At 44.7% G+C, this 12,484-nt stretch overlaps 1 protein-coding gene across 7 annotated transcripts in view; it reads left to right on the forward strand.

The window, feature by feature from the left end:
• The window catches only part of DCAF4 (DDB1 and CUL4 associated factor 4), a 185,848-nt gene that overhangs the window by 125,970 nt on the left and 47,394 nt on the right, over positions 1 to 12,484 (forward strand). For all 7 annotated transcript variants that reach the window (XM_086937072.1, XM_086937073.1, XM_086937075.1 and 4 more), the window contains one exon: positions 924 to 1,021. In XM_086937072.1, coding sequence (XP_086793198.1) covers positions 924 to 1,021 — 98 coding nt within the window. The remainder of the gene's footprint in view (positions 1 to 923; positions 1,022 to 12,484) is intronic.

Raw genomic sequence — 12,484 nt, forward strand, 5'->3', positions numbered from 1 at the left:
CGCAGGAGGACTGGTATCCGGTGGGACCCCTGAGTCACAGGAGATCGTAGGGTTAGATACTGTGGGAGGGGTCTGCTGTGCAGGGGTATGGGACCTGTCCTCTAGAGTTACTTAATCAACAGATGTGATTGTGGCTGGTGGGTGAGATAGAGAAGGGGGAGGAGCAAGTTTTTCAAAATCAGAATAAATAGTATCAATTTTGGCGATAAAGAATTCAGCCAGAGAATTGCACTGTGCAGAATCTAGACAAGGTGGTTTGGGCTGACACAATGCGCCCGAGAGCTTTTATACTGCCTTAAAAAGTGCTTTAGGACGATTTTGTGCCTCAAGAATAGTTAGGTTGACATGTTCAACTTTTGCAGTTTTGCATAAAGAAAGATATTTAGTTAAGGCAGCTTTGTAAATTTGCTTGGTACACAGATCATATTTTATGCGCCATTTGCGCTCGAGGTTTTTGCAGATAGTTTTTTCTTTTTTTAAAGCGGCTGTAAACCAGGGCACAGGCGGGTGGTGGAGGTTGTGCTTTTGCATGCGCTGCGGTAGGCATGCATCGGCCGCTTGTGCAAGCCAGGCATTAACAGCATCAGCTGTTTCAGTACTAGTGACTTCCGTGAAAGGCCTAGAATTCACAAGGCAGGAGTTGAGTTGCTTAAAGTCCAATTTGTTCAGTTTCTGTGGAGCGACCTTCCTGGGCCACCGCTGGACACCTCTGTGTTTGATGTACCCAAACAACCAGTTGCTGAATCCCAGTTAAAAAAGGACTAACGCTATGTCTTTACAAAAATGGGTGGCACATAATAAGATTTTTCTGTTGGTTTCTGTTCAAGCTGACTAGGAGAACGCATTAAAAGTATTTGCTGATAGATATGTACAAATGTTTTAACTGAACCCTGATGTTCATGTGGCCAACACATTTATTTCAGGTTTGGCCCGTCAGGTCCTTCTAACCAATTTGGATACTGGCCAGCGGCGGACCTTTGGAGCCAAGAGTGATGTTCTCGTACAGCAGTTTGCTACCCAGGTGAGAAGGACAGAGTCCTAAATAACAAAGAGCAACTCTTTACTCTAGTAAAGAGTTGCTCTTTGTTATTGTTTTTACTTTCCCATCCTGGTTTTGTCTCTTGCTCAATTTGTAGGTATGCTTACATCATAGTAGTGAGCCTGCAAACTCCTTCTGCAGCTGTTTAGTGCAGAGCTTTCTGATGCAAGTATTGTGTGCACATGGAAAGATTGTATGCAGCACACCACTATCGCTGTGTTTAAACATTTCTGCACCAGTTACCCTTTTTCCACCTATTGTAATGAATCCGAACTACCTTTTCACAGTCAGTGCAAATTCCTACCAACCCATAGAGACTCCATGGTCTGTGGGTCTTTTTTTATAACCCCTTATAGCTGTGTTCCGACAGTTGGTATTCAGCATTCAGGTAATATGCCTTACTAGCCAGATCCAGTCTCGAGAAAGACTGTTTGGAATGACAGAGGAGAGTTTTGAAAAATAAGAATTACATCATGTATGGTATTTTATTTTTAATAATATTAAGTATATTATATAAACCAGCTATGCCTTTGAAGAATAATTAGTACTACATATGTAGATATTATGGTGAAACATAACTTTTCATCAATTTCAAACAGAATTCTTTAAATAGGTTTCCTAAAGCCCCTTTATGTTAACTGGTTCTCAGTTTAGCCAAAGTCCCACTCCTTCATTAAGTTTAAAATCTAATACAATTGTATTAATAATCTCCTTCTTCCAACGCGAAAAGAGGGTAAGCTTATCTCAAATGCTGTTTCTCATTATCTACATCCTAGCTATTAGTGTGACATAGAATATAAATAAAAGAGGGCTCGCTGTTTGAATATTCCTGTTATGTAACAAAAATGTTATAGCTTACCTCAAAATTTCAGTCAATTGCTGACCTTATTACATTAAGTACTTTACCTCAAGAGGCAGAAACCGTATCTTATATAGCAACCATGGGAGTGAGTGATGCTTCCAATGTAAAGCATCTCGATCAGCCTGAGGATTTCAGAACATTTTTGATGTACTATCTGGGGAGAAAAACAAGCAAAGGAGTAGTTGTTTTTTAATTAGGGATTTTATTATTTTATGCAAAAAGAAAAAAGACTGTAGAAAGTACTCATCTTCTAATCGAAGACCGATACATCTTCGAAAAGTAATTTTTCTTTTCAGAGCATTGTCGTAGTTCTTCTTAAAGACAGGAGCCATTTTCCTTTCAGTTCATGTCAACCAGCTCTAATTCCAGTCTTTGCCACTGCAACCAACATAGCTAAGGAATTTTGGTAACAAAACGATCTCAACTTAAGAGAGGCTTTTTCTTAGGAAACAGATCTTGTGTAACATTAAATCATCTCCGAACGAAGCCCTTCTTAATAGTTTTTCTGATCTCCATATACCACAACCCTGATTCCCATAGGTCTTAAACGCGAATGTTCACAAATTAGAAAATGAATCTTCATCTCCTTATACGTTTATCCATCCCTGAATGATCTTCAATTTTAATTCTTTGAATAATTTTGAACCTCAGAACGTATACAAACATCCTGTTCTCTGAATGTGTCATTTTAGATTTTTCTATTGTGCGAAATAGATCAGCTTCTAGCTCTTGTTAGAAAATGTTACCCTTTTCAATTGAGCTGCCCAGTAGTAAATCCTTTTCAGTTGTGCTGCCCAGTATTGAATTAATAAAGCTCTCCCTCCCTTAAAGTTGTGCAGAGTGTTTTTCAGCATAGGTGAGCTCTATTGACTCAAACACATTTTGTAACTTCAGATTGTAGGTTTCCAAATTGATTTTAGCCAATATTTGTTAGTGGTACTTGAAGAATGAAAATAATTCTTGACTATCTACATTTTAACCACATTTTTTGCACTTTTATGGTAAGATACACCCTATCCCATTTTATCATTAAGCTTCTTACCTCCCTAAAAACTCTATCAAATGTAACTGAAGCTATATCTTCTAACATTTCTGGTATTTTGAATTTCTTAGTATCTTACTCTAAGTTTTGTAAGGAGACAATAGATCAAACTATTCCATTGCATTAGTTAGGATTTAGAGGAGTTGGCTTTGTATCCTGAGAGTTCACCTTTGTTTACAGGATGGAGAGAATAGTTCTCAATATAATCCATTGCTCCTGAATATCCACATTAAAGATTAAGGTCCTGATTATGAGTCTGGTGGTCCGCGGACCGCCAGGCTCACGGTGGCGCGGCGGTCCAGCTACAGCCGCACTAGCGATCCGACCACTCGGGTGGTCAGACTGCCATTGCACCGCCACGACCACCAGAGATCAGAGATCCTTGGCGGTGGCACCGTGGTCTGACGACCGCAATATGCTTGGTGGTGCCCTGAGGTTCTTTCTCCATGAAACTGCTGGCTGAGGGGAAAGATAGGGGGCCCTGTTGTTGCCCTGTGCATGGAGGTGCACGGCAGGAATGCACTACATGGTGCATTCCTTCCTGTGCAGGAATGTGCTCTGGTGGTCCCGTGGCGGTGCAGTTTAAGGCTCACTATGAGCCTTAAACTTTACCGCCAAGCCTACTGCCTGCCATACCACAAAATGACTTGTAATCGCGTGGGCGGATGGGAGTGAATTTTGGCGGTGCAGGAGCATGGCGGTGGCATACCGCCTGCTCCTGCACCGCCAAAACTCCTAATCAGACCAAAAGTCTAATTTAGTCTAATTTAGTTTTGTCTTGTGTCAGTTTTTAGTTAGGCGTTCTAATGTGAGCGCAAACAATGCCTTGTCACTTTTCGGTTATCAAAACTCCCTGAAAAATGGCTTCCAATTTCTACCCTTTCATTTTGTTGATGTTAGAGGCCCCCGATTACTTCAGTAGGAGGCCATGGGTAGACCCAATTGCAACAGAATTGATCACCAGTGTAACCAATTCGTGCAGTGAATGTTTTTTCCTGCACCAACCAAATAGATGTCTAAAAAGTTGTTTTTTTTCTCTGATATAGCAAAATTGACCCTCTTGACTAGTAGGTGTGTTAACAGTGTTTAATATAAGTTAGGAATACATCCTTGTTGATCTTCACGAATAGGATTTTCAGCCAACATTTTTACATACAATTTGGAATCTCAGTTCAACAACAATATCAGGCTGTACGAATTGCATCATTTCAGATATTTGCTGGATTTATTGACTAATGCTATTAAAGCTGATTGCTAAGAAGCTGGAACATTCGATATAATTAATATTACATTAAACAGTGTCTCTCAAAAGGAAAGAAACAGACATTTATAATTTTCACATGCTATTTCAGCTGTTACCACAGCTTTTTTACAATATTATTGTCTCAATGCTTTTTGATCTCAGTGGCTTTTATGTGGAACCATTAGTTATACAATGTCATCTTAATTAAGATCTAAAGTCTTTAAATCTTCAGGTATTCAGTTATCCTGGCATTCTGTTACCCTTTTATGTACATTTTTAATTTTATTTTTATTATTTTAACCAAAACATCTCTTAACAATAAATATCTGCACATTTGTTAGGGTATCGCCAACATAGCTAAGGAATTCTGGTAACAAAACGATCTCAACTTAAGAGAGGTTTTTTTCTTAAGAAACATATCTTCTATAACATTAAATCATCTCTGAACATAGCCCTTCTTAATAGTTTTTCTGATCTCCATATATCACAACCCTGAGTCCAATAGGACATATATTGTACAATGGAACCTTTAGTCCGTAAATACTCACATTATCCTTGTTCAGCCTTTGTGTCGCACTAGTGTTTATCGAGCTTTTTTGCATCCTGCTTTATTATAAAGTTGATTCAAATCTACCATCCATGTTACCATATTAAAAGAAAAATCAAAAACATTGTGTATTTGCCTGCTTAAGAAAGATCGATAAAATAAAAGAAAGACAAAACAGAGAAAGAAGAAAAGAAAAGGGAAGTAAAGCAAAACAGAAAGAAAAAAGAGAGGCAAATAAAGAAGAAAGGAAAGAACATAAAAAAAGAATTAAAGAAAGGCAAAACAAAGACAGTAAGTAGGACAGAAGGCAAAAAAGAAGAAAAGGAAAGTTAAAAAAGTAAACAAGACAAGAAATAAAGATGCAGGGAAGGAAAGAAAAAGGAATGAAAGCAAAAAAAACAAATAAGGAAAGAAGGCATAAAAGAAGGAAAGCAGGTAAAAAAAAGGAGAGGAGGAAAGAAAAAAGAAGAGAATGTGGCCTAACGGCAAGGGCAGTTGACCTCGGAGCTGGGGAACAGTGTTCGTGTCTCGGCAGAGACGCTTAACATTCTGTGATTCTAGGCAAATCACTTAATCTCCCGTGCCTAACAAAAACAAATGAATGTGTCCGTCTGTAACGTAACTTGTGCTCATGTAAAGCGCTCTGATATCTCTGGGTCTAGTTCATGCTATATAAAACTCCATAGGGTAAAAAAAAGCCAAGGAAGAAAAAAGATAAAGAATGAAAGAAGGTAATAAGTAAGGAAAGAAAAGGGGAAGAAGGCAAAAAAGGCAAGAAAGAAGGAAAAAAAGAACGCAGATGGATAGCAGGCAAGAGGGTTCTTAGTATAAAATATTGGATACTAAAAACCAAATAACATCCCATCTATGTTTAAATACATTTGTTAAGTGTGCTCCTAATTAAACACCTTAAAGCTTTTTTTATTTTCACCTGGACAAAGTTTATCAAAGGACCATTGGTGAAACAGAGTGCAAGAACACAATATGGCATGCTATGTCCACTTCAAAGGGAATTTATAACTGCGTTGGAAGGAGATAGGCACTGACAAACCTGGAATGTGGCATGTGCTCACTTCAGATGTGTCCTGTGATCACATCAGGCAACACTGGTACTGAAGGGAACTCCTTGTGTGCAGATGTATACGTCTGAAAGAGGAACATGCAGTCACTCATTGCCTTATGCTGTAGTTGGCGGAAGCAAAATAGGAATGACACAACAGGCCAATGGGTGTAAAGAGGTGGCCGAAAACCCCTTTAAGTAACTAAATTATACATATTATTTTTAGAACCTATGAGAATGTTCTCGCAAGCAATCTTCTATACCACTTGTACTACAGCACAGTCAATCAATCAATCAATCTTCGAATTTGTATAGCGCGCTACTCACCCATAAGGGTCTCAAGGCGCTTAGGGGAGGGGGGTCGCTACTGCTCGAACAGCCAGGTCTTGAGTTGTTTCCTGAAGGAGAGATGGTCCTGGGTCAGCCGAAGGTGAGTGGGGAGGGAGTTCCATGTCTTGGCTGCCAGGTAGGAGAAGGATCTTCCTCCGATGGTGGATTTCCGAAATCGTGGGACGGAGGCGAAGGCGAGGCTGGCGGAGCGGAGTTGGCGGGTGGGTGTGTAGAATGTGAGGCGGCTGTTTAGGTACTTCGGGTCCGTGTCGAGGAGAGCCTTGTGTGCTTGGGTGAGGAGTGTGAACGTGATCCTCTTGTTGACGGGGAGCCAGTGAAGGTCTTTCAGGTGGGCAGAGATGTGGCTGCAGCGAGGGATGTCCAGGATGAGTCGTGCTGAGGCATGCTGAATGCGCTGGAGTCTTTTCTGGAGTTTGGCTGTGGTTCCAGCGTAGAGGGTATTCCCGTAGTCCAGACGGCTGGTGATGAGGGCCTCGGTGACCATCTTCCTGGTTTCGGTGGGGATCCATCGGAAGATCTTTCGAAGCATGCGTAGGGTGTTGAAGCAGGATGATGAGACGGCGTTCACTTGCTTGGTCATGGTAAAGGAGGAGTCCAGGATGAAGCCCAGGTTGTGTGCGTGGTCCGTTGGTTTGTGTGCGCTGCCCAGGGCAGGGGGCCACCAGGAGTCGTCCCAGGCGGAGGGAGAGGGTCCGAGGATGAGGACTTCCATCTTGTCTGAGTTCAGTTTCAGACGGCTGATCTTCATCCATTCTGCGACGTCTCTCATTCCTTCCTGGAGGTTGGCTTTGGCGGTGGTGGGGTCGTTTGTGAGGGAGAGGATCAGCTGGGTGTCGTCTGCGTAGGAGATGATGTTGAGGTTGTGTTGGCGGGCGATGGCTGCGAGAGGGCTCATGTAGATGTTGAAGAGGGTGGGGCTGAGTGAGGATCCTTGCGGGACGCCGCAGATGACTTCGGTGGCCGCGGATTGGAATGGGTGGAGGCGGACTCTCTGGGTTCTTCCGGCGAGGAACGAGATGATCCACTCCAGGGCTGTTCCTTGGTTTCCGGTGTTGTTGAGGCGTTGTATTAGGGTGCGGTGGCATACGGTGTCGAAGGCTGCTGAGAGGTCCAGGAGGATGAGGGCTGCAGTTTCCCCGTTGTTGAGCAGGGACCTGATGTCGTCGGTGGCTGCGATGAGTGCGGTCTCGGTGCTGTGGTTTGCTCGGAAGCTGGACTGTGAGGGGTTGAGGGATCCGTTGGTCTCGAGGAAGGCGGAGAGTTGTCTGTTGACGATCTTCTCAATGACTTTGGCTGGGAAGGGGAGGAGCGAGATGGGGCGGAAGTTCTTTAGGTCCGTGGGGTCTGCGGTGGGTTTTTCAGGAAGGCGCTCAGCTCGGCGTGTTTCCAGCTCTCCGGAAAGGTGGCGGATGTGAAGGAGTTGTTGATGATGTTCCGGAGTTGGGGTGCGATGACGGCATCGGCTTTGTTGAAGATGTGGTGTGGGCAGGGGTCCGTGGCGGAGCCGGAGTGGATGGTGTTCATCATACGGGTGGTGTCTTCGGTGCTTACAGGGGTCCAGGTGCGGAGGGTGGTGGTGGGGAGCGCTGGTTCGGTGTTTGGGTGCGTGGTCGGCGCGCCAAAGCTGTTGTGTATGTCGGCGATCTTGCGGTGGAAGAACGAGGCGAGAGAGTCGCAGAGGTCTTGCGAGGGGGTGATGTCGATGTTGCAGGCGCTGGGGTTGGAGAACTCTTTGATGATGTTGAAAAGGTCCTTGCTGTTGTGGGTGTTGTTGTCCAGTCGTTTTTTGAAAGCTGTCTTCGTAGTGGTGCGGATCAGCTGGTGGTGTATGCGGGTGGCGTTCTTGAGGGCGGTCATGGGTTCTGCAGTCTGGTCGATGTGCCAGGCTTTCTCGGGGGTGCGGCAGGTTTTCTTGGAGTTTTTTATGTCGTTGGTAAACCACGAGGCTTTCTTGCGGCCGGGTCTGCTGGGAGCGTTCTTCAGTGGTGCGAGTTCGTCAGCGCATTCGGTGAGCCACTGTGTGAGGTTGCGGGCTGCTTCGTCTGGGTCCGTTGTGTTGGTGGGTGGGTTCTGGCTGAGGGAGGTGGTGAGCTGGTCGGCGGTGATCTTGCTCCAGCTTCTGCAGGGGATCTGTTGCGGGTGGTGGTGGGTCGTGGTTTTCCTGAAGGTGAAGTGGACGCAGCTGTAGTCTGTCCAGTGTAGTCCGGTGGAGTGGCTGAAGGAGATGTGCTTGCTGGAGGAGAAGACGGGGTCGAGCGTATGGCCGGTGTAGTGGGTGGGGGTGTTAACCAGTTGCTTGAGTCCGAGGTTGGCGAGGTTGTCCAGCAGGGCGGCGGTGTTGCAGTCCTTGTTGTTCTCCAGGTGGAAGTTGAGGTCCCCTAGGATGGTGTAGTCTGTGGAGGTGAGGGCGGGTGGACTGACGAAGTCTGCGATGGCTTCGCTGAATTGTGTGCGCGGTCCCGGGGGTCTGTAGATGAGGGTGCCTCTGAGGGTGGTCTTGGGGTCGGTGTGTATCTGGAAGTGAAGGTGTTCGGCGGCGGTGAGGGTGTCGTCGGAGTTGGTGGTGATGCGGATGGTGTTTTTGTGGACGATGGCGATGCCTCCACCGGTTTGGTTGACGCGGTCTCTCTGGCTGATCTTGTAGCCATCCGGGATGGCTATGGCGATGTCGGGGGCTGAGGAGGCGTTCATCCAGGTTTCTGTGAGCAAGGCGACGTCTGGTGATGTTGAGTCGAGGAGGTTCCAGAGTTCGACGGCGTGCCTGTGGATGGAGCGGGAGTTGAGCAGGATGCACTTGAGGTGGTTGTCGCTGGGGCTCGGCTTGGCGGGTGCGGTGCAAGTTCGCAGGCAGGTGAATCGGCAGGTGAGGGTTCCGTGGGTGCATTTCGGGGTGGCTCGGTAGCAGGCGGGGATCTGGCCGGCATTGAGTGCGTGAAGGGTTGCTGCGTCGTAAGTTCGTCGGGTGCGCTGGCATCGACGTGGACCAGGGGTTCTGGCGCTGGGTGCGGTCCAGGCGCGGACGGGCGCAGACGGGCTTGCCTTTAGCGCGCCTTCGGCGCACCCGCTGCGCGCGTCCGCTGCGCGTACACCGTGCGTCCTCCATATGAGGGGCTGAGGGAGGAGTCGTTGGGAGGCGGGAGTGGGGTGGCGAATGGGAGCGGCGGGGGCGGGGCCGCACAGAGCAGCGGCGGGAAAACGAGGACGAGGCGGGAGTACACAGAGGGCAAGGGGGAGCGAGGGAAAAGCACAAATGACAAAAAAACAATTAAACAAAGCTAAATGGAAGCGGAAGGCAAGGGGAGCAAGGGGAAACTAATGGGACAGAGCAGAGGGGTATAAATGGCAAACACACAGCGGGGTGAAAAACGGCGAGCACACAGCACGAGGAGGACTACGCGGTGGCTAGGGGGGCGACCTGCCTGGTGACAGGGTCAACGGTCGCACAGCCACTGTCATAACGCAGAAAGTGAGCCCAGATCAAGCTGTTGATCGGGAGCTGACCATACAGCCATGATCATCGTGCAGGAAGTGAGCCAGATTAAGTTGAAGAAAACTGAGCCCGTAGATGAGTTTCCCATGAGATGTCATAGTTATCATTTGCTTCTCGCACTCATTTATGGAGGGCACTGCCACCGCGTTCTCTTTCTCATGGTATACAATTTAGCTAATGCCAACTTCGTAGAACCCCATCATCTCCAAGCTTTAGTGTCAGAAATGTCAGGCAAATTAAGGGGTGCCACGAGTGTCGCGCCACTCTAGTTTGACATATAGTGTTCAATCTAAGACCAAAACCGCAAATGAGGACCACAGAAGAAGTAATATGTCACAGCCAGATTAAGTGTATATCTGCATTACAAATTTATTTTGAAATATGTTAGAGGAATAACTATTGAGCTGGGTTGCAGGGAAATCGTTAGTCTTGTAACCTCAGAGAGGTTTCAAGGAAAGATGCAGCTGCACCTAGCCTGATGGCTAAACAAACTAAAAGCCTGAAAATTCTGTTCTGCTTTTTGCCTTTCGTGACTACTCTGCATCTTTCAAGAAAGTTGCTAGAGCTACATGGAGTTGAAATTGCTGGAAGGGTCCCTCGAATGCCTGATCATTCTTACCTACCTCAGGATACTTGAGGTATGATTAAGCCTACACCAAGATTAGTTGTGCCCATTGAGCCCAGCAGTGTTATGTGGTCACTCTCTTCCTTTATTATCATGGTTTTATGCAACCTGGAGTTTAAGGTCGCTAAGGGTTCATTATTTAATACAAGAATTGGGTCAAATTATTGAACGGCTCTCTATTGAGACAGTGTCATTGTGTTATGTAACTCAATGGCAATACGCTTAGAGTCTTGGATGTTTGGGAGCAGTAGGCCGGAAAGAACAGACTTATTTATATGAATGAAATCCGAAAAGTAACATTAGGAAAATCTAAAAATATTAGGAAATGATGTGCAATATTCTTACTTGTTATCAATACGTCTCTTGTGGCTATTTTGGTCTTTCTTTTAATAAAGCTTATCAAGGGAAACTAACCCTAATTTTGTTTTAGGATGCATCTCGGTGGTTGTTTCCAGTGGAGAGTTTGATGGATGAGTTGGAGGCATCCATGTTGAGAAACTTCCTCCAACTAAGAAGTTTTACGTTAGTGGAATTAGTGCCAGTTGATTTCTCTCCTCCTTGTTGAGCTAGAGCACTTAATTTAGTAATCCTCTATTGCGAGCCCTGCACAACCTTTGGCATTTGCACATGATGAACAGTGAAAACAAAATGGGAATTCTGTAAACCATTAATTATTTTGCAAGTTATTGCTTAAAGGTATACAATCCTTAAGTTAAAGGTAAAAACTTAGTTTTAAAAAAAAACCTTTTCAAAGCCAATCTATTTATTTGTCTGGCTCCAGCTTCGCGGGGGCACTACGCCCTTCAGAGCACCGGATTCAGGTCTCCAACTGGGTAAGCCCTTATGGCCAGGTGGCCGCGAACACTGACATCTTACTGGGGCGTGGACTCAAGCCAATCACTGACTAGAGTCTAGTCATGGGCTTCTAGCCATCCGAGGCCTCCAAAGTTTCTCTATGACTTTATCAGCTTTTCCGATTGGCTATGAACCCCAGAGTGTCACAGCTCATACATCATTTATGTAATTTGATGTCTATTATCTGTCGGACAAAATAGACATTAAATCTTTTTGCCCGTCACAAAGATCTACATGTTTCGGGTGGCATGCAATGTGAAACCCCCACCCCTGGAGTCTTATCATGTGTACAGAATTTAGAAGAAGTCATTAGTAACCCTTTCCAATTTTAATCTACCTAATAGGACGTTGCAACTGATAGTCTCAGATTCCTGTTGAAACCTCAGCAATTTGTTTCCCCACAAGGGACACAGAAATCCCCAGCATCGAATCAAATAGACTTTGTTACAAGTAGTTTGTAACAACAACTGAATAATGGATTATGTACAGTGCCTGTGGGCAACAACTCCTTCAGTGAGGTTTCATGATTTACATTTGTGCTTGTTTGATGTTAATCAACACTGTAAACAGGAATACTTATACATAAACACTCAATTGGCGGCACTTGGTGATGGGAATAAGAGTTTGAATAAAATGTATTTGAGATCACTTTTTTGATCATGTACACAGAAATTTATCGAACAATTAACAGTAGTAGCTGGTACTCTTGTATCTTGCCTCTCTCTGAACCCGTACCCAAAGTAAGTAACAGAAAAAAGCTGGTGCAACCACTTGGAGCCAGCTATTACAACCCCAAATTGCAGCACGGAGTGTTGGAATGTATGTACTTATAGTAGATTTTAGTGTGCACTCAGCATTTTGTGTCATATCATTACATTTATCGGGCCATCATCAGTCCTTCACACATTTATCCAGGTGAAGTCTTGCGGTTAGTTCTATTTATAAGTCTCGAATATTGTTATTCATCTAAAGAAACGTGGATTAAAAACATTTATATTAGAGGCGGTTTTGCCAGCCGACGCATTTTGTCCAGGGACAGACTTTTTGAAGGTACACATTGCCACTAAGCTTGTTCACTGTAAATGTATTAAATTTGTCACCTGGTTTCCACATTAATCACTCAATAGATGTATATATTCCAAAGGCTACCTGTCAAATCAATTTCGTTGGATGTGTATATGAAATTCAAACTTTGAACTTCCTTTCTACCGTTCGGGACGAGACTCAAACGGACTGCGCTTCATTAATATGGATTGCGTTATGATTATTATACTAGTTTAAAAAAAGCTCTTGTGTTTAATGTAAGCACAGGATGAGAGAAGGTCTGTGAAACTGCACTAAAATTACAGTGAAAATGTTTAGAGTTTGTA

This window comes from Lissotriton vulgaris, chromosome 9 (assembly GCF_964263255.1).
Source record: "Lissotriton vulgaris chromosome 9, aLisVul1.2, whole genome shotgun sequence".
Classification (NCBI taxonomy): Eukaryota; Metazoa; Chordata; class Amphibia; order Caudata; family Salamandridae; genus Lissotriton; species Lissotriton vulgaris.